The sequence below is a fragment of the Rhinopithecus bieti genome, unplaced genomic scaffold, assembly GCF_001698545.2.
Source record: "Rhinopithecus bieti isolate Rb0 unplaced genomic scaffold, ASM169854v2 scaffold_70802, whole genome shotgun sequence".
NCBI classification, from domain to species: Eukaryota; Metazoa; Chordata; class Mammalia; order Primates; family Cercopithecidae; genus Rhinopithecus; species Rhinopithecus bieti.
In genome coordinates this window covers 813,908-836,997 of record NW_016827192.1, presented here as the reverse complement: position 1 = coordinate 836,997, position 23,090 = coordinate 813,908, and the positions used below count along the sequence as shown (strand labels likewise).

The 23,090-nt window shown below is 38.3% G+C and overlaps 1 protein-coding gene across 7 annotated transcripts in view; it reads left to right on the top strand.

Moving 5' to 3' along the window:
• The first annotated feature begins 509 nt into the window (after nt 1-509).
• Nucleotides 510-23,090, top strand: part of LOC108523219 (uncharacterized) — an 80,229-nt gene continuing 57,648 nt past the window's right edge. For 3 of the 7 annotated variants that reach the window (XR_001883756.1, XR_001883759.1, XM_017863730.1), the window contains exon 1: nt 4,739-5,464. Coding sequence is in view for 2 of the 7 variants with exons in the window: in XM_017863730.1 (XP_017719219.1) it covers nt 5,461-5,464 (4 nt within the window). In the remaining 5 variants the exon portion in view is untranslated. Of the gene's footprint in view, nt 762-3,896; nt 4,386-4,738; nt 5,465-14,166; nt 14,731-23,090 lie in introns of those variants that run through there. The other 4 variants (XR_001883758.1, XR_001883757.1, XR_001883755.1 and 1 more) reach the window with 4 other exon arrangements.

The window sequence follows — 23,090 nt, the reverse complement described above, 5'->3', positions numbered from 1 at the left end:
AACATTTAAGTTTGAAAGAGATAAAATTTGGAGAAGGGAGAACTAGCAGTGTTTAAGATTCCAATGGGGGAGGGAAAGCCATTGATTGGGCCTTTGAAACCATGCCAGGAACCAAGAGCCAGGGGTAGTGGCAGAGGGGACGGCCAGGTAGGACAATTAAAACGGAAATCTGGCTCCTTACAACACAGCATGGAGCAGGGCTACAGAATTTGCTGCAGTGGGAGGTGGGGCCAGTCTGGCACAGTCTGTGGGTTTGAAAGGAGCTGGGCGGGTTGGAGAATGCCAGTCAGCCTTTGTAGTTCTGAGCTCAGAGAGGGGGTGACACGTACTGGGCTCCAGGTCAGAAGCCTGGCTTGGGTGGCTTTTGGAGAAATTTTCCCTCTGCTCCCAAACTCTTAAAAGGTGCTCATCACACCACTGACCTCCAATCACAGCACAAGCACGTGTTCCAAAGGCCGTCCTCCAGCAGAGATTTCGGCAGTGGTACCTGTTGGCTGGCTCATGGGGTCCTTTCCTTTTTCTATTCCCTGGAAGCCGTCAACTGGACTGAATACAACATCTTTGCATCTTTTTCTTCACCCTCCCCACATGCTTGCATCTCCCAGACTCCTAGGGTTAATCCCCAGGACAACCTTGCTTTGAAAGAAAAAATGTGGTGAGCCTACTTGAAGATTTGGATTCCAAGAGGCCTCTGTCTGTCCTGCCTCAGCCAGAGCCACACAGCCAGCTCAAGGAGATGGGCATTTACAGGGAAAGCAGCAGTAAGTTTTTGTTGTTGTTGTTGTTGTTTGTTTTCAAGGCTTGGTTGTTCTCCAGAATTAGGTCCCTGAAAGCATGGGGTTTTCTTTTCCTTTTTTTTTTCTTTCTTTCCTTTCTTTTGTATTTTCTTTCTTTCTTAGCAAAAATTAATAATACCCTCTTCTCCCCCTGAGAGTGATTCATAAAAGCAATTTAAAAGTTGCTTCTTCATTGCTGCTCATAACCTGGGTTAAAGTTATCTGAGGTTGATCTGTGTGTGCCTATTCTCAACACTGTAATATTTTAAAATGTATGTGCATTTGTTATAATAATTTGTGCTGATGGTTCTCCTCCAGAAGAAATGCTATGTAACTGGCAGATAGATTGTCATTACGCTGAATTTGTCCCAGGACTTGCATAGATATCTTCTTTGGGGGTTTTTGTGCTTATTTGCTGCTTGTGAAAGAGAAGGATAGAAAGACTTTGGAAGGAGGGTGTGGTCCAGCAGATTCGGCTTCCTCCCAGTCCATCAGTGACTCCTTCTTCCTGCTCCTCCCTTTCCCCTCCACTTCTATCCCAGTTCCTCAGATCCAACCAGAGCCAGCTGTCCGTGAAATATCTTCTGCCTTTTCTATTACAGCGTGGGTTAGACTCTGTCAGGTAGGAAACTACTCCCCATAATCAAACTCATTATGTTTGTGATCTCAGCGTATTTGCAAACTTAGACGTAGACCAGACAATAACATTTACCCTCTCCATTTCTCCCTTCCTGGGAATTTTAGCCAAGGTAATAATAACAATAATAATACTGTATTTAAAAGGCCTCTAGCAATATTTCATCTTCTGAGAGTCTTACAGATGTTAACTAATTAATCTTCACAACACTCCATACAAGAGAGGTAAATATTATTAACCATGATAGAAGATACGTATGTATATGCTAAGGACAGCAAACTAGTTCACTTATTTATCATGGTTCACTTGATATAGTAACTGGTATTTTTAAAACACCCATCATAGATACAATAATTAGAGATGTGCTTTTGTTAACAAAGCCACTACCCACTTCTAGCGTACCCTTGGGTACTAAATAATTACCCACTTTGTGTGGTTATCTAGCTCACTAATTACCCACAGAAATTGGGGTCAGGTGTTAACTGCTTGAAATAAGTATCCTCCAAAGACATCGCTGAGTTGTATAGAGAAAATGATGTGTTCATAGCAAAACTTTCATAAGCTATATATTTGTATATCTTTGTAAGCAGAGTGAATACAGGCAAGGGCAAATTAGCTTATTATGTGAAAATCATGCTGAACTATTGTTGCAAATATAGAGAGGTTTAAAAGAGTCTCGGGGAATCGCGTCCTCTATTTACCTTTCCCTTTGAAAATGGGTTCAATGACATGATTCCCATAATCTGGTCTTCATATAGAAGTACTCTAAGACAATTGATGATTCTGGTTAGGAATGATTCATTTTGGTGTACAGGGAGGCACCCAGTGAGTCAAAGATTTTTTTTTTTTTAACAGCTCCACCCTTCATGATTATTCTAGCGTGTTTCTTTTTTCTCCATCAGTCTAGTGAAAACACCCTGTTAGCCAAATCTGAAAAAGATTCTAACCTAGTCACCAACTCCTGGCAACCACCTCTTTCTCCTTCCCAATAATGACAAAAAGAAAAAAAAGTATTAAAAAAATCCAACACTTTCTTTTTGCCTTTAACTGTTACGCGCTCCTCGCCTTTCCTCTCTACTTCTCTCCTCTCCCTTCTTCCTCTCTCTGTATCTTCTTATTTGTGCATTTTCTTCTCCTTTTCCTTGGCATCTAGACATGCTTCTGCAGGTCTCACAGTCAGAGACAAAGCACAATTATGTCTGAGTTGAGCACAAAGAAACTATCTTTTAAAAACATTGACTTAGAGGAAACCTGCATCCTCAGATACCTTTCTCCCTTTCCTTGCTATTTACAGAATCTGACATTATATTTAACACCACACTGCCTGTTGTCTGCATGATTCTAGCCAGAAAAATTGGGTTAGAATGGCAACATACCCACTGTGTATACAGATAGGTAGAGACCCTAATTTTCGGCAGATCCATGCTTTAAAGGATCAATGCATAGCAGAGCTTTAAAAATGAGTGCCAACAGAAATGATAGGAGATGCTCCCCCAATCAACTTAGGATGTCTTCCTTTTTTCTTTTGCCTCTTTTTTTTGTCATCTGAAATATTACTTGTCATTTTTGGGGGACTTGAGGCTGATCGATGAAGTGTATATGTGTCTGTCGGACATGTGAAGAGGAAAAACATGCTTCAGGAATAAGGAAAATGTCTGCAGTGAAAGCAAAGGGTTAGGATGAGCTTCAGTGACTGACGAGTTCATTTCAAAATCCAAGGGCACATAGATGGTAAATTAGTACATATTGCAAATACAGTCAACGAGCAAACCCCAGCCACTGGAAGGAAAGGGAATTTTAGCACCGTAGTCATCACATGCCTGAACAGAGTGTCTACGTATCTTAAATGTAGATCTGAATCATTGCTCTTTTATCCCGCTAAATGCTGATTGCAGAGAAATGTTTGGGCATTGTTGACATTCTGTCCATAAAGAAAAGTCACGAAGATTCACAGAATCCATCACCTGCACTCATACATGCATGTGTGCTTTAAATTCCCCTAGGATGTGAAACAATTAGGCAGAGAAACTGCACCGTGGTCTCCCTTCCTCACTTCTTTCCCTCCCTGTTTTGCCTTTCCGAAAATGTGATACCTGATCTCTAGGTCTAGCAGGCTGAGAAATTTTTTGTATTTGTATAATACAGTGTCTGGCCTTCCCCCTGACCTGCTGATGTATTTTTGGCCTCATTAGTAGTCAGGGAGATGCCTTAGTGCATCCAGCACTGCAAGTCAGGGATGAAACACACTACAACAGAGAGAGGGAGCAAGCGCGAGAGGATATTAGAAGAGAGGCTTGTCTCCAAGATATGGAAGGAAGTGAGAAATGACAGGGCTGCAAGCTTTGTATGTAGGAGACCGGCAGGGCGGGGGAGCGGCGAGGAGAGCCAAGTGGATTCTCAGAAAAGGGGGGAAGCCATCGAAGAGCTAAAGGTGATTAGAGGGGGATATTGATTTCTTATTCTGCCAGAGATTTAAGCAGGCATGCGAGGAATCTGCACCATGGTTGGCAAAAGGAGACCCGTTGCCTCCTGTAACCAGACACTCGGGCTTTCCAGGAGCCCAGGGAGCAAGCCGAGAAGAAAGGGGGCAGTGTGGTCTAGGAAAATTCAACTTGTCGCTGATTTGTGCCTGATGCCTGCTGTCCGTCAGCAGCCTCCCTTACAATCTTTTTTTCTCTCTCTCCCTTTTTTTTCCCTTGCCTTCTCCTTCTTCACTGAAGCCTAGGGGAGCCAGTAAAGATTAAATGTGCTTCTCAAAGGCAGCCACTTCATGCTGCTATGTCGAAAGGGCCATTATTATTATTATATTTTAATAGTAAAAGAGAAAGGGAGAGAGGTTGAGCGAGCGAGAGAGAAGCTAGGTGTGATGATGACAGACTAGCTTTTCTGAGAGGAAAAGGAAAAGGGAAGGGAAAAGAAAAGGAGAGCCCCTGAGCTCAACGGAGGATTGTGCCTGAGAAGAACCTACAGAGGTGAGAAAAAAGTTGTCTTGAAGGTGGGGGGGGCGGGGGGGGGGGGGGTGCTAAACAGACACTGTACAGAGGGAAAAGAGACATAATTTAGCTGTCTTGCTAGCATGATTCTATTTTAAAGGAGGGGAGGGGAGAGTCTGGAGCTCTAACTGTTTTAGTTGCATATGGAAATATCTAAAAAATATTTAGCATTTTTACTAAGTGCGTTGAGGCCTCTCCAGTGTCTTCCTGGCTGTGGCTGCTTTGTCATTCTCTTTGACTAGCCAGCCATCTACCTTGCTCAGGCCTGGAATAAAAGAAGAACAAGAAGAAGAAAGAAATGAAATGAAAACAGAAAGAAAAGGAGAAGAAATATTTGAAAAGGGTCGTCTTCCCATCCGCCTCCTCTCCTTTTCCTTTCATTTTTGGAGGCGGCACAGGAAAGCCACACTTCCAGTCTGATGAGGAAAGCGACAATCTATCAGGTACAGAACCAGGGGCTGTCTGCGAAGATGGAGGGGAATTATGCTTCGGATTCCTCTGAAATATTGGCCAAAGGCTTCAAAGAATCCGCAGCGGGAGGTGCGGGGGGAATGTCTCTCCCCAGCCCGCACCCAGCCCTTCCCACTTCGCGTCTACCAAATGACAGCCTGGTGCTCGCTCTTGGTGATTTGGCCTTGACTTCAGCCAAGCAGCTGATGCAGACGAAGGCTCCGTTTGCAGGACTGGCAAAGTGCACGCTAAAGAAAGAAGGAAGAAATTTTTCAGAAAGCAGCTCTGGGGAGGTTTCATACTCTCTCTCTTTTTTTTTTTTTTTTTTTTTTAATTTTAAGTGAATATTTTCCAAATTTGATCAGTTCCAGCCCCTCCCTCCACTCCCACCCAACTGCCTTTTTTTTCTCTCGTCAAAGCATAAGCTACAGAGTTACAGTCTCGAGATTTGGTGTATCGCTTCCTGCCCCCGCCTCCCCTCCCCGCCCCCGTTCTCCGTCCTCTATTGAAACACCTCGCCCAGCCTAGCGCACTGAGAGCTCTCATTTCCCCCCCTTGCTCGGGATGGTGCCACAGGAGGCTGTGCGGGCCCGCTCCGCTTCGAATGGGTGAGTTCAGAATGCTCTTCACATTTACACTTCTATAGCCTCTGAATCCTACTTCTTGGTCTTCTCCTTTGAAAACCCAATTTCTATGATTTTTGCATGCGGCATGCTTGCCCTGGGGGAAAGAGATGCCTCCTATTTTCTCTTCAGTCATCTGTGCTAGTCGTAAATTAAAGCTTTGAAGAGACACGAAATCCTTATTGTAGACTATGGTTTTAAAAACGTGGGCATTTCTGAGTCTATTCATATTATTTTCCATTTTAGTCAACTATTTTGCCCAAATCTTGAAAGAGTTTTCTCTGATATACTCGTGATTGTATGTGTATGTGCGTAACTGTATATGCGCCCCCAGATACTGCGTATGTGTGTATGTATGTATTAGGCTTAAATGGAATCTCAATTTTGTGAAGGAAAGGAGCTTAGAGAAGAAATACCATACCACCTGTTTGTTGCATTTTAGTTATGAACCTCGAACAGAAATTGCCTGTCATTCTTGTTTTGCTTTGTTTTGTCTCAAGAAAGAAAACATTGTTGCGCTCCTCTCAGTCCCTGAGACCCTAACTTGTGATGTTTACCGTTTAAATCCACGGGTTAGGCTCTTGGGAGCTGCGAGTCGTGCTTTTGCATCCTGGAAATTTGGTGGAACTTTATTCTTTAAAGCAAAAACAAAAGAAAAGAAAGTTTGTCTGAAGTGATTGAGTATACCTCTGAGGTTTTCATTGTTAGATGGGATCAGGTGACCAGAGAGTGGCAGCTCCTGAATTTCTGTTAAAGTAGGTATATATTCTGCTTTAATAGCGTGTTGGCTGCTATGTACATGTATGTATGTTATTGATGCCTGAGGCTTGTGGAACTCATCTGCCTGGTCTGTTCCTTGAGAGCAACACGCAGTAGTATACGAGCGTAACAAGAACAGCTCAGTACCTGGTGCTTGACCTCAGAACATCTCAGCTGAAGTCCCAGCATGCCCCATGCCTCCAACTTTCAAACTCCACAGTTAATCTTAAAATTGTGTCCAATTAAAATGGGCATGTAAATATATTATATATTCAGTGCCCACACATGTGTATCATGGATGGCTAGACAGTGAACATACAGATGCAGATAAAGGCAAACTAATAGTTTGGACTAAAATATTAGTAGGTTAAAATTCTATTCTTCCAATTCCACACAAAGGATAGAATGTATAGTATTAATAAAAATTAAGTTTGTATGAATTTGCAAGATTTTTTAACAATAAAAGAAGGGATACCACCTCCTTGCTGGGTATCTTTTACAAAATGTTATACTTTATGGATATAAAGGTGATAAAGATTGGAAATAAATCTTCTAAATATGTAAAATGAAAGCAACAACAACAGCAAACAGAATTATCATATTCTTTCGGAGTAACAAATACTGTTTTCATTTTAAAACTAAGAAAATTTTATCAGTACTTAAATTCAGTCCAAAAATGTTTTATAACATCCAAACAGTACATTTAAAATTATCCTTTCTTAAGGTAATGGCTAGCATTACCTAGTTTGTAGTTTTCTTGAGCTGTAACTTTTTATAACCGAATAATTTCAGTGATTTAGGTCTGTCTTGTAGTTGGGGAAGAGAAACAGTAACTTACCTTTCCTTTGTTGTGAAAAATTCTGGTATAAAATTTCATTTAAACAATTTTCGTATTATTGGGCCAACATTTCTCTTCTATGTTTGAAAAATACCTAAATCAGTCCAATCCAAATGCTTTCTTCTTCTTAAGATTTTATATAGGTTGTAGCCTTGTTTTATATGTGCAGTTGAAGGTTAAGGAACTGTTCTTTGCCGGTTTTTTTTTTTAAGTGTTTATTGCAATTTTAGTCATTAATGCCACATTGCAATCAAGAAACCATTTTGTATGAGAAAATTGAATTGAGAATATGAACTATGCAGCAATTGCACCATGTCTTTTGTTGAAACATCTTGTGTAGTAATATTTGAATATTACTTTCCAGTCTTTGATAGTCTGAATGTGCCTCAAAAAAAATAGTTATTTGATTGTTGAGTCATCGTTAGTTTATATTCGATGGTTTAATGACTTCCCCTATCTTAGCTGATGTGTATGCATAGGTATTTGGAAATTACAGCGAGGCATCTATTTAACTTAGGGATCTATATTACCACATTATTCATATCAAACATTTGTAAAACAGTTGGTGCTTTTTGAAGTTAAAATATATCTGCAGTTTACTCTATGAAAAGGTATACATGGATCAATAAAAACATGTCAGATAAAATTCTTCTGTGATTTTCACTGATAACAGGGTAGTAATTTAATGCAAGTGTTTTAGTTTGTATTTCAAGGCACTCTCAGGTTTTTACATGTTTTCAAGTGGATTGCTCATGTTCCGAGGTTGCTATCATACAATTGATCACCCAGGCATTTAAGAGTGCATAACGACACCCGATTTTCTATTTCAGCAGGCAACTGCTTCAGTGCAAGGGCAGGTTTCTCAACACCCCTTCTTCCTCACCGAGCCCATCAGTGAAGTTCAGTGAAATGAATAACATAATTGGTGGTTGGTTCAATCACTACCAGTCTAGACTAGCCCAGACGCATCAATTAGAGGGGGCTGTCTTTTAAAGGGAGAGTGCAACCGAAACAAGCAGGGCATTATTGATACTGATCTTTAAAAGTGCAAATCCAGCTTGGCAGATAAAAAAAAAAAAAAAAAAAAATAAGGCGGGGAACTGGGGTGGGGGTGCGTTGCGGGAAGAAAAGAGAAAGAAGTGAACTGGAGATTTCGGACACAGAGGACAGGAAGCTTGAGAGAAAAGGAGAGGATAATGAGTGAAATGCAATGCAGCACCTCCTTGGAACACACAGTTACAATTCAGTTCACAGGGCACACTGGCTCACCGTATTTTTAACTAGATTCTCTCCCCACCTCCTTTTTAAAAATTCCTTTTTTGCCTCTGTTTCCAAAGAAATGCCAGCTCAAAACCAAGGCAGTTGGAAATTTAACAGCTCTAGAAAGCTCTAGTGAGAATAAAGCCAAATAATATGAACCAGCCAAAACTCTTTTTGCAACATTTTTCCCCAAAAGAAAAGTACAGAAGATATTTCTTTTCAAGTCTCTAATTCTACCTTAAAAAAAAAAATGTGTACTAATGAACAGTATTCAGTTTAAATCTAGCACCTGGGAACTAATATTATAGGCAAGACACCTTTAGGTAAACAGCTCATAATTTTCCATTGAATACAGTAAAATTATAAAGAATGTAACAAAGGCTTTGGTAATTTGGTAGAGGGGCTTTTTGGTGAAAAAAAGACAGATGATTTAGAAAGCGAGGAACACATCAAGCCTCAGGGAAAGAACATTTTTGATTGGTATTAATTAAAACACTGCTAATATATTCTAATAAAATCAAATTTAACATTCTAAACGAATCCTCTTGGTATGTCAAAGGAAAAGAAAAGTATTATCTTATTTGCATCTCTGCAATCCAAATGCATTTGCTCATTCAGCAGAATTAATTTTTATCACCAGCCTGTTTAATCTCCTCACAGATTTAGTCAAACTTATTCTTTCAAACTAGAAAGGATCAGGGTGGGGAATCCACGGACGGTATCGGAAGACTAGTGACTGTATTTAGTACTGGCTTTATATTTTACGATGTTCTTTCTCTTCATTCGCTGTAGTGGGGTGTGGAGGGAAACGGTGAGACCGCAGTGAGAATGATGAACGGCTCGTTTTTCCTCTTTCTCTCCTTCTACCTGCCAGATTATTTAAGAATTTCAACTGCCAAATTATACGAATGCCATTTATTTATGTGACTGGTGTTGGTCTGTTGATTAATGTCTAATGTTTTTCTAATTTCAGCCTTTAATTGACTGAAAATTCCTAATGAAAAAGGCTCTTAAGCCAGAAACCAATTGCCTTTTATCGGTTATTCCCAACTGTAGATCTTCTAAGAGAAAGTGGGGAAGCGAATGTAAAATTTTATTCACGACCAACTGCGTTCTTTGTTCCATTTTTAAGTCAAAATTTCTCCAGGAAAATTTCACATTTTTATGAAACAGCAAGTTTTATGTTCCTTATTGTTAAACTCTCACAACTGATAAAATCATCCCAAAATGACATCATAACCAAAATGCTTCTCTCATTAGTCTACCATGACTGTGATATCTTATGTAAATACGTGACTAACAACAACAAAAAAAAAATGAATGGGCCATAAATACTGAGGACCATATTTATGTGTTTCCAAAGTGAGGGGTTCTGCGTCCTATCAAGGAGATGTAAACTACTGACTACACTACTGATGATGCTGGCTTTTTGCTCCATTGCCTTTTCAAGTCTTCAACGTAAAAGAGCAATCGCAGTTCGGTTTCACATGCATTGTTCTATAATCCAGGCAATAAATGCTAATTAGTAATGCTCAAGGATCCGACCATTCAGAGTAATTATCATAATTTACTTCTTCCTTGTTAAAGGCATTCCTTGCTGATTAGAAAAAAAAAAAAAAAATTAAATCGTCATTTTACCATTGCACTGCAGTGGAAATGCACTAGAGAGATGTTCAAGGTATAGTAACACGGTGGCGTTTGCATTCCAAGTCACCGACCTGTGCCTCTTAGCTTATTACAAATGGAATTGCCACTGAGTTTCTAAGAAGAAATTCATGTAAATGCATAAAGTTTGGCGTGTAGACCAGGAATATATGATTTTATTTTACAAACCCCAGGGCTCCACCTTCCCGGCCCACCCTCTTTCTAAAACCACTTACTGAGCAGAACAAAGGAAATTGCTAACTATAGAGGCATCATTAAGTGTGAACTGCAACAGCATGATAAAGTATGTGATATGACAACATATTTTATTGCACAAAAGTGCAGATAATTAAATAATTCAATAGTAACCCTGACTAATTAGCAGAAAGATCTTGAAGGAGGAATCAAGAAAATGGAGCCAATCACCTTGAATAATATGCTTCGTTCTCCAAGATCACAAATTTATTTTGGTTATTTGATGATTGATTAACTCATATAGAAAGATGAGGACAAAAGCCTATTTCTCAAAGCAGAGCTTTGATCTGGTGTCCTCTTTAGGACAAATTAATCATATGTTTTAGAAGTGCTGAATTTAATGTAGGGCTTTCTGTCTTCAGTCAAAGATATAATCTGCCATTCTGTTGAACATTTCTCTATTATCAATTGATCTAAGAAATTATCAACCCTTAGCTTCTTATATCGCTGCCTCAGAATATAGATGTAGCCTCGTTCACATTTTCTAATGAGTCTCCTGTTGAAGTTTGTTTCTTATTGCTTGAAGCAAATAAATATCATGGGCACAGAAGGAACAGAATAAATAACCGTGCTGAATATTATATATGGTGAAACCTTTCCCCCTTCCTTTATCAAGGTAATATTCCTAGTGTTCAAAAGCTAAAGAGAGAGCTTTAGCTTTTACTTGAGGGTTGTAAGCACATTAGAGGAATAATTCCCTTTGGATACTCTACAGAAGGAGCCACCTGCAAAATGTTGATGCTGTTATTGAAGTCTCAAGTGGAATCAGCTTTCAAAAAATTAGATATTAGATACATCCGATATAATTTGCAATGTGTAATTATACTAATGTGCATATAGTTGTCTGTTGGTTTACATATTGACTACTTGAGTTTTTTTCTTTTCTTTTCTTGTGCATTTCTCATCATTGAAATGGTTCCTTAGTAGAATCTTTTTAAAATAAGCTTATTTTAAAAAAATTCTTTAGTTAATATAGGAATATGAGGACTCTATAATCTGTGTTCTTATGCAAGAATAAATATGTGTGACCTAGAGGTTGGAAATTAATTATCTCTAAAAGGGTTATGATTGTGGACACTTGCTTAATTTGTAAAATATTTGCTACTCTTGATTGATTTAGTCTTTTTCCTGACTTTAGATAACTTGAAGTAATTGAGAATATTAGGATAATAATGTTATTCATTTGTTTTAAGAAGAAATTCATTTCCTTTGTTGAAATAACAAAATAGAATGCCAGGGAAATGACCTTAGGCAGAGATAATAATTTTAATTTAACCAAAGTAATCAAAACAGTAACAATAATCAGCAATTGTTTTTATTGTTTTTCACTGTTTTGCATGGCACATGTTGAATACTGAAACTCTGCCTTAGGTTATTTATGCACTAACATCAACTTCCCTTTTGACGCCTTGACATGATGTCCAAGGTCTACTGACAGCCCCACTGGAGAGCCTCCTTCCAGGGAACTGAGCCCTGAAGAGCTACCTATTAAGGAGTAGCCCAGGCAGAGCAACAGCGAGTTGGCTGGTCAGCCTGGTAGTTGACTCAGTAGGTGAAGAGGCTCTTGTTGCAAATTTGGAGAATCATTACCATCAGGTCACAGAAGGACCCTGACTGAGCAAGGCAATACAAGGGTCTTGATTTATGCTTACAAGTTTGGGAGACAAAAAGGATTCTAAGAGAGGCTTATATCGAGATGATACGAGATATGACTCATTGCAATTGAGTAGGCATAGAGCCCAAAGAAAGCTGATTTGTAGAACAGTTGACTCATAGTAGACACCTAGAATATGGTCATTCACATATTTATACTATCCATTTCTCAAAATTTGTTTTAATAATGGAGTTCCTATTAGAAAAGAGACATTTTGCATGATGTGTAGCTCCTAATACCAAAGAAATACAAGGTTTAGTTTTCACTTGCTCATGTATTCAAGGATTTGCCATTATTAGATATCCAAATGAGCCACAAAAAATTGTGTGAAATGTTATTCCTTAATATATAACATTTTAATTTATTAAAAAATGAGTTTTACAAATGTGTATCAAAAGCTTAGCACTCCATCATCCCTGTCAATGTTCACAAAATAATACATTCTAAAATCTTAAGATGTATATTTAATTACTCATCCAAGATCAGTTATTGCATGCTTAATTAGAAAAATACCTATTAACATTTAACACTTAGTTATTTTGCAGATTGAAAAACATATTATACCTGCCATCTAGAGAGCCAACATCCTCAGTATATCCACAGTGGTTAGGGGTTAGGGCAAAAAGCAGTCATGTGTCATAGTGTACCCCTTTTGGTGTGCCTGACTTAATAGACGTCTTCGCTGAGTAAGCATGATGAAGAGGCTGATGAGAAGGTCTTCAGTTAAATTAACGTCTACCTGAAAAGTATATTTTATTCATATCAACTTTTATAAAATAAAAAAGAGAAACATTAATAACAGCTCTTCTCAAATACCCTTATATTTAAAATGCATGGGTTGGATTAGTTGGGCTGTAAATTCTTTTACAGCTTTAAGAATTTTTGAAGTCATTCTAAAGTATGGAGGCATAGGAACAACTCCAGGACCAGTGAATCCAGAGCTTATTTGTTCCAACAGTTGTCCTTCAAAGTTATATTTGATTCCACCTCCACGTTCTGTATTTACTAACATATTTTGCATTGATGCTAAAACAGTAGGGACTGGAGTTCATTTTCAGGAAGGGGCAGTAACAGAAAAGAACAGCTGAAGAATGAAAAAAGCTACACAGTGGGAGAAGCAAATTCTTGATCTGAGTTCTAAGCCCATTTCTCTCAATTAACATTAACATAGAAGAAACCCCGACAAGCACCTGCCTTTCTATTTTAAGACTATATTCTTTAGGGCTGCCTTCATTTAATTTCTTGCAGTATGGTTTGTTTTTTTCCATTGGATTAACTCCTTTGAGTTTCACATTTTTCCTTCCACTTGATTCATTTGAATCATCTTAATATTCCTCTCGGAAGCCTACAATAGTTACATTAACACATCATACTTCCCAAATTAAATCTTAACATGTTCAAAGCCACCTGGAAATTGCCCTACCCTATTTTCTAAAACCACTTAGAATGTGTAATCTCTTCTTGAATTAAGTGAGCCTGCTTTCTCTGGCTTCCAAGTCATTGAATATGCTCCAGGATATGCTTTTCCTTTCTGCATAATCTGTCCCCCAACCTCTTCCACACTTTGAAAACCTTCTTCTTATTTCCCTCCTTCCCTCCACCCTTCTCTTTTTTTGTTCTCCTTTCCCCCTTCCTCTTTCTTTCTTTCTTCTTTCTTTCTCTTTTTTCTTTCTTTCTTTCGTTCTTGTTTTTCATTCTTCCCTCCCTCCCTCCCTCCTTCCCTCCTTCCCTTCCCTCCCTTCTTCCCTCCCTTCCCTCCCTCCCTCCCTTCCTTCCTTCCTTCCCTCTTTCTTTCTTTTTTTTTTTTTTATTTTGTTTCTTTCCATACCATGTTCTGTGCCAGGCACTGGGAATACAAAGACAAATACAAGGAATTGACAACATCTAACAATTCTAGTGACTTCATTCAGCCCTGCATTCCTAAGCAGTTATGTACTCACAGCTATCTTACTTTGTTTTCACTCCTTGGATTTATTTGAATGTGTCCTCAATGTCTTGTGTTCTTTTGTTCTTTCCCTATGTGTCCTATTTCAGCAAGTTCCCTGTTGGATAAACCTGAAGCTTTTCTTACACAGCATTTTCTCCCAGAGCCATTAGAGTGGTGTATCACACACACTCAGGCAATGCCATTGCTGACTGATTCTTTAGCAAGGGGAACAATGTAAAACAATGGCATTTTTCTAGTGAAAATGGTCCCCAAAGTATCCTTACATTTATTTATTATTATTAAAGAGTCAATGTGATAACTTTCTGTGACATGTTCTGTTATTTTTTTAGTTGTGTTGATGTTCCTTTCAGCTGGTCCTATAGTCCCCCTCCTCAGGAATGTCTCCCCAGTGCAAGGACAAAGACTGAAGAGACTGCTATATTGATGGACTCTCAAACCAACTATGAAGTTGAAACAAAGAAAGTGATCACCTGAAGACACCTCCTCTGCTAAGCAACACCCCCAAATTGTGCAGCTTCAGCCACTAGAACTCTCAGAACAAGAGACAATCTTTTCAAGAAACAGGAAAACTCAATAATGACATCTAGATTTTCATGAGACAAGAACTTTCCCTTCCTCGTGTGTATTCCTCTGTTTGTACTTAAATTCGTGTGACATTCATTTTTTTCCTAGTATGAATATGCTTATTGTTGCACTTGCTCCAAAATCCCGAATTGCACAAATGTGTTGATATTTTAAGAAACAAAATTAATCCTACAAGGAGAATGATTTTTAGCCACACACTGGGTTGGATCTTAAGAGTGACCTACAGAGGCCGGGGGCGGTGGCTCAAGCCTGTAATCCCAGCACTTTGGGAGGCCGAGACGGGCGGATCACGAGGTCAGGAGTTCGAGACTATCCTGGCTAACACCGTGAAACCCCGTCTCTACTAAAAAATACAGAAAGCTAGCCGGGCGAGGTGGCTGGCGCCTGTAGTCCCAGCTACTGGGGAGGCTGAGGCAGGAGAATGGCGTAAACCCGGGAGGTGGAGCTTGCAGTGAGCTGAGATCCGGCCACTACAGTCCAGCCGGGCGACAGAGCGAGACTCCGTCTCAAAAAAAAAAAAAGAGTGACCTACAGAATAAAAAGTACTTTTAAAATGAAGTAGTGAGGCTATTCAAAAGATAAAATAATCATAGTACCACATTGGTCCACTTGACACTAACCAATCGATCATTATTTTTTTTAATTGAGAAAGCTAGATTCTGTCAGATAAAAAACACTGCTTCTAAAGAGTTTAAATCTAGTTAGAAAAGTTATAGAAACATGTGCAAAGATAAGTAACAGATAGGGTCAGTAGAGGGTAAGATCAAAAACAAAACCAAGCAAAAGATGAGTGCAGGGGAGTTTGCCATCAAGTTGGCAAAACTGGATTATATAGGGAAGAAAGTTCTAAAAGAGGAAAATATGAGATGAACCTTGAGTGGTGTCAAAGATTTAGATAAATGGAAAGGAAGGAGGAAATGGAGTTCTTTAGGTGGATGTCATTGGAGGAGGAAATGAATATATACATCTTGTTGACTTAAACCCAGACATTCAGCAGCTCTCTATACATATCTGGAAAAGACTTTGCACTGTCACCTCCTGTCTCTCACCCCAGGTATTCCTTAGAATTATTATCATATTTCCCTTCCATTAAAGTAAGTAAGGGAGATTGGTGTCAATATGGAGAACCATGATTTTTTCCATTAACCTAATGATAATTGGTATTTATTGAATTCTGTTAAGCATTTTACATATTAACTCACTTAAGCCTTACAGCAGCCTAGCAAAATAGGTATTACTATTCCCATTTTATAGGCAAGAAAACTTGCCAAAGTGCCATATACAGGGCTCACATTCAGGATTGCAGTCGCAAAGCTCATGATCTAAAGTGCTAAGTTGCAATATTGTAATCAATGTCACAATTATTACCCCATTTTATATTCCTTGATATTTTTCCATGGCAAACAAATAGCTATTCCATTTAATAATCACCTAAAACTTTTCAATCTTCTGGTTAAAATTACACGAGATTGATAGAATGTATTTTCATGATAGAAATTTGAAAAAAAATGGGGAATGAAGTTTATCGGCATTTCAGACTTTTTTTTTTTTTGCAAGACTTTGATGAGATTGTTCACTTTTGTCTCCATAAAATCCCAAATCCTTGAGAATAAAAAAGGGGGAGGTTTAAGTCACTTGTTGCAATGCCCTTTTTAATAGAGGCAATAAATCTAAAGGCCATAAATTTAGAGTGACTTACAGAAGATCGAACTTTGGGGTGTGACAGAGTAAGGGATGGAAACCAGGCCCTCCGGTTCACTATCAGTAGCTCTTGCACTAGTCTGCCCTTCCTAAATTAAGTATGCACTTCAATTTGATGAGTGGAAACAGTCTGTCTATAGGTAGTGACCAGGGAGTTTTGTTCGTAGTGGATTGCTTCTGTTCTGCACTGCTTTGGTTTCCCATCTCAATGTAAAAAATAGCTAGCAGTGAAGTCCAGAAGTTGTCAGTAGTTCATCCCCAAAAGAATGCATAATGTCCAAAGTTTTATGTGTATAATGTCTTCAATGGTGTTTTTAAGTTATTTCAAATTCTTAGTTCACCTTCATAAATCATATCTAATGAGCATCTTCTTAACCAACTTTATGCACAGTATATGTTTGTACGTGCTTCTGCACAAATGTTTATACATGACTGTTTCCATAGTACTTATGTTTTTAAAAATATTCAGTCATTTCCTATTATAATCCTCACGTATCCATGTAACTGACTCAAAAATACTTCAGCCATAAAAAGCTAAAATTGAGCAAATCTCATTCTTCTTATCCATCCCCTTTGCATGTGACTGGCATTTAGTAATGATTAATAATGTGGTCAGCTGAATAACAGAGGTTCAAGACACAATTCTGTCCCAAAGGAGTCAGCTAAGCTGGGTCTACTTATGGACAAACATCTAAATGTGTGGAAGTATCTGATATTTGACTATGGTAAATTTCCACTTAGCTTGCTAGCATTGTCAGACATAGATCTTCTCATGGCTCTGGCCGTCCTGTTTTCAGCATGATAATTGCTGGCGACATCTCTTACAGTTCTTATTAAATGAGTTCATAAATAAACAGGGATTTTTTGTAAAGAGCAGCCAAGCATAAAGTGTGACTTTGTTGACATTTTACGTGACTTTGTCATATGTTCCTAACCCCCAATAAAAGCAATGTTGCATCAACTGTGAATTTGTGTTGATTTCTTGAAAAAGTATGCTCTTATAATTTATTTGTTTTCACTAGTATATATCAAAGGTAGTTTCAGGATCCACAAGGAACAAGTCAGCTAATGTGATAGGAAAATTTAAATGTAGAGACAACTTCTAAAGGATCCCATGTTACCTTTAAATAAAAGGTACTGTCATCTACCAAGTCAAAAATCAAGGTCTGGTCCTTTGTCTCTCCCATTTCCACCAGCCATGGTCAATCACTCAGGTAATCTTTTGATTTTTTTCTCTTTCTGTTATTCAGATATGTCTACTTCTCTCCATCTGTGCTACTGCATTAAAGTACAACTCTCATTTCTCAGCTGGACTATGTACCATGCCTCCAGTTTTCCTCTTCACACTGCCAAGGGGCAGCCAGGGAAATCTCTCTAAACCACAAATATGATGGTATTATTCCATGGCTTCAAATGCTTCACTGGCTTCCCATTGCCCTTGAGATATCGTGATACCTAAAACCCTTCATGCCCAGATCCTGGCTCCAATAGTCCTCTCTGGACTCATCAGCTCTTCAGCCCCTCTGTGATTCTAGGCTGGTGCCATCCACCTGCCTTTTCTTAATGTTCCCTCTATCTTCTGCGCTTTCTCACATACTTCAGCTTCTACCTAGTACTTTCTCCACTACATCTTCCAAACTCCATCGCTCGTCCTTTACATCCCATCCTAGAAGTCATTTTCTCTGGAAAGTTTTCACCCCAACCTCTACCACCGCTAAGACTAGCTTCCCCACCTAGGTGCTTTCATGTCATTCTGAGCTTACCTCTTATTAGCACTTATCATCCAGTGTCGTGCTCATATTTGAACATGAGATTCTAGAACTGCACCATTCAACAAGGTAGCCACTCACCATATGTGGCTATTTCAATTTAAATTAATTAATATTAAGTAAAATTAAAACTTTAGTTCCTCAGTTGCATTGTTCACATCTCAAGTTCTCAACAGCCACATGCAACTGGTGGCCACTCTGTTGAACAGCACAGATATAGAACATGTCTATCACTGAGAAAGTTCTATTGGACAGTGCCGCTCTAGAAGATAAATGCTACGTTTTGCTTGTTATTTTATCCTCTAGACTTGCAGCCCTTTCTTAACTGGGGTTTGCTATGTGAACAAAGATATGATTTGAATGATATTTTCTCAATTCTCCCAAGAATGATATATTAAAAAAAAATTTTATATGCAAAGGAAGGAAAATAATTCAAATAATTCATTATGTGTAAAGATGCTCAGAGCATTAGGGTTCAATTCTAGTATAAAACCCTGCTCAGGAAAGTCTACAATAGCCTACCACAATGCTTGGCATCAAAAGTACTTCATAAATGTCTGCTGAATGAATATCACATCTGGACACATAGAGACAGTTAGTTTTATTAATTTTCACCTAGATGTGTAGAGTCATGTAGGAGACATGTCTTTAGATTCCAAAGGGCCCCTTTTCTAGAGAATGTGATAGATAATTTTTTTTTCAATTTCGTCCTAAGGATAGGTGAATTGTATTGCAGCAAAAGATTACCTATTATTTCACTTTCGTCTGATGTTTCCACAGACCAAAAAAAGAGAAGAGAATTGAGCTCTTATTAAGTGAATGAGATGAACATAAAAATGATTAAAGGAGGTAGCTGATTTGATACATCCTATATCTTTTAGGAATTGGCCAAAGTTTACTAAAAATATTAAGTATTTACTGAGCACCAAGTATGTGCTGGGCACTTTGTTCAGTTTTGAGGATACAGGAATGAACAAGATGGACACAATTCTCACACTCATAGTAGATAACACTAATATGATTATTTCAGTTCCTTACTGCACTGTATCCAAAGCATGAGTTTTAAACCTTGGCTGTACATTGTAACCACCTGGGGAGTTTTGAAAATACTGATACCTAGGTCAGATTCTGATTTAATTGGTGTGAATGTGGCCTGGGAATTGGAATTTTCTGAAGCTCCCCTGGAGATCGGAATGTGCAGCCAAAGTTGAGAACTATTGACTTATGGGAACATAATCTTAGACTCAGCTCAGAAAATTGAGAGTTTTTGGTATTAATAGTTGATAGCATATTAGAACAAAAACCATTTGTTTAACACATTTTTGTTTATTCCTCAGAATATAAACTGATACTTAACAGTTACTGAGTTGTCCAGGTCAAACAGCCAGGTCATGATTGAGGTAAGACCTGACCCCCAAGTTTCTGATTTTAACGCAACACTCTTCCTGCTACACTAAACTATCTCAGGGAAGTGGAAAATATAATTATCTTCAAGTCAAGACCAATATGCACTGTGGTGATAATTTTTAACAGCAAAATTGAATTTGGACCAATTTGAATCCCATATACTCAAATAATTCTGCTAATTTGCTAATCAAATGTGAAAATGCAACTCCTTAAAAATATACATATATATATATGTCCATAAAGAGGGTACAGGAGATGCTCATTTCCCCAGGAATCCTGAGCACATTTTACAAATTCAAAATCAATATACATATATTAAACTCCATTAGAAGGATATTTTGCCTTTAAACTTAAATTACTCAATAGCAGAAATGGTAGTGGGAAGACAAAATTAAAAATTGCATTGTGCTCTCGTATTATCTGTCCCCACCCAACTTATTATATTACCTTCCATTCCATTTCATGTCTCGCAGTACAGGTAAAATTGACAGTCTGTCCTCATGAGAAAAGTTGACATTAAAAAATAACCACTATAAAAAATAGTTACTTCTCATAGTTACCACTGTGCACCACTTTTAGATTCTACTCATAGATCAAGAGAATCCCGGAACTCTGTCATCAAATCTGCTCTTCTTCCTCCGTATAAAACCACATAGTGAAAATATGCCGTTCCATATTTTAAAGGCATCGAAATAAAACTAACGTCCACATACTTCCATCAAAATGCATTTCAGTGTTTGAGATTCTACACAGTTGGGAAATTCTTATTTCTATTCCAAATCCCTCACGCTGTAGTTTAATCCCATTTTCTCTTGTTCCCTGTGGAGAGAAAGAACAGCCGGCCTCCATTCTTTTAAACTCAATCCCTTCATGTCCTTAAAGACAACTACCTACCAACCTTCTCTTCTCTGGAACAAATAAGAACAGTTCTCATCAGGAAAATGTCTCTCTTGGATTGTGCATATTCACTGCCATATCACAGATATTCATGCTCATCACATAATGCTCATAACGAAAACAAGCCAAGGCCAAGAGCAAAAACAAGCAAATGTATCATTGTTTTCATGAATGAAGTTACAGAACCAGTAATAGACAAACTGAATAAATAGTTGAAAGTGATGATCTTCCAATAATTGTGTGCCAAAATTATCATAATTTCTTTTACAAGTATTGGCAATGTGTTGCTTTTAGAGAGGTGAATTAAAAATTAAATGGTTAGGTTTCAATTTCCTTTATTCAAGTTCTCCCCATGCCCTGCAATGGAATATTCCATTCAGCATTCCACAGCAGGAACCACCATTGCTTTGACAAAAATAGATACAGTATTGGAACATTCAGTCAATGGAGTAATCCAATTGTCTGAACATTCTTTTCTGCTTTGTCATTTACATTTTAATAAATCCCAGAATATGTCAAGCTGTATCCAGTCGTACCAAGTGTAGCTAACCACATGCAGTTACCAGATGCAATGAGGGAATCATAACATGCAACTCCTACAATGAATCAACATTTGGTTTGTGTATATTTTTAGACTCCTACATTTTAAATAGGGATACTTTTAAAAATGAAAATAGATATTTTGAAAAATCCGTTAGTATATTCAGCTTTTACAAAGGAAGCTGTGGGCAAAGGGTGCTGTATTTAATTGATCTAGGAATTCTGGCATCTGCTAACCTCAAGGACAACACTATATATAGATAACAACAATGTGAAATGTCAAATTATTATCTTATGCCTATTTCTCTGCCAGTTTACTCTCTCTTCATTTAGGAGAATCAGACAAAATATATATATATATACACACACATACATATACACACATATATATCATATACATGACATATATATAAAACATATACATATATATGTTTGTTTTTTTTTTTTTAGACAGAGTCTCACTCTGTCACCCAGGCTGGAGTGCAGTGGCATGATCTCAGCTGACTGCAACCCCCACCTCCTAGGTTCAAGCGATTCTTCTGCCTCAGTCTCCCAAGTAGCTGGGACTACAGGTGTGAGCCACTGCACCCGGCCTCAATTTTTGTGTTTTTAATAGAGACGGGTTTTCACCATATTGACGAGGCTGGTCTCAAACTCCTGACCTCATGATCCACCCACCTCAGCCTTCCAAAGTGCCAGGATTACAGGCATGAGCCACCGTGCCCGGCCGATAATCATATTTTAAAGACATTTGACATTTGACATTCCATGATGTCAAGACTTCAGGCAAACCAGTCCTAAAAGATGTATGTGTGTGTGTGTGTGTGTGTGTGTGTGTGTGTGTGTGTGTTTATTAACCTATATACATAACTTAGTCTATGCATATATCAGCCACCAAGTTTTTTCAACACTTTGAGAAGTTTGTTATCCTGGCTTAAAAGAGCCTAGTGAATTTTTACAATGGGGTTAGAGCTGTAATGATGATGAAATGAGCTTCAGCATGTTGGGTTGGGGATCCCTAAGTGGCAGGTACATGCTTAGAAAGGAGGGTTGTCCAAAGATGAAATTATTAAGACTTGTCTCTCCTAGTAAAAATCACATGGGACATTACACTTGGCTCTGGTTATACCCTTTGTAATTAATTATCTAAGTCACCTAAGTTAGCCCATTAGATAAGTCCCATTTTAAGTTTTTCTTCTCAACCTTCTGATTATTACCCTTTAGGATAATGACTGCCGAAAGTCCCAGGTTATTTCCTGACATCAGGTAAATCTGATTAGGGTTAAATTGTGATATATTCAAGGACTAAAAGGAACCACCAAAAAATTTTTTGTTTCTTTTTTTGCTGGTGCTTAGAGCAGTTTAAATGCTTGCCACAGGGATTGTGAGCAGTGCACCATGATTATTACAGTACTCAGCATTAGGTATTGTGTTGAGGAGGCTGTATCATAACTTACTAATAGTGGGAGGGAGAAAATCAAAAGTGCAGTAGCATTGTAATACACAAGTGACATTGGCAGAATTTCTTGATTCCCAGAGTTTTTTCTTACTCTGCTTATAGTGTGATAACTGGCAGATTTAGTGGAAAAGTAGGAATGAGCCAATAGTAGAATAATCACAATATCTAGAAAAGGACCTCTGCAACTTATCTTGAAGGCCTCTAGAAAAGGACCTCTGCAACTTCCCCATGCACTTAGAGTAACATCAACACTTGCTCTCATCAACTACTGTCATGATTGCAGACTCTGGCTTATTCAACGGACTTGAATTAATAAACTAAGCCATCAGCATTAGGGAGAATTTGGGGAGGAATGTTAGACAGTGAAGGTCAAGAGACACATGTTCACGGTTTCATTTTTATGAATCAAAGGTGCTATGTTCTAGATCTAACTCTATTGATAATTATTTCCTTTACAAGTTCTGTAGTAGAGTCAGCTCTTCAGTAGGAAGAGAAACAAGGTAGTTGACTTGTTCTTACTTTACAAAGATTTTGAATGTAAATATGGTAGAGTGTTTTGAGAAGGTCTTTAGATTACACACAACTGGATTTTAAATACCCAGGTTAACAGAGAGGAGCAGGGTGCAGATGTTGTAAAAAATGAATATGGTCTTCAGAATGTGCCTTAGATGCTCACTTCAGTCAAATTCCCTTTTTGATTCTAGGTTCACAGACTTTCACTGATGAAGAAGCCACAAAGGCCATCTAGTCCAATTCTTATCTTTTGCTTGAATTTTCTGTTAGCTTATAATGGACCACATTCCTGATCAGCATTTCCTTCTTTGGACAACCCAGATCATTTGAATTCTTCCTTCCTTCCTTCCTTCCTTCCTTCCTTCCTTCCTTCCTTCCTTCC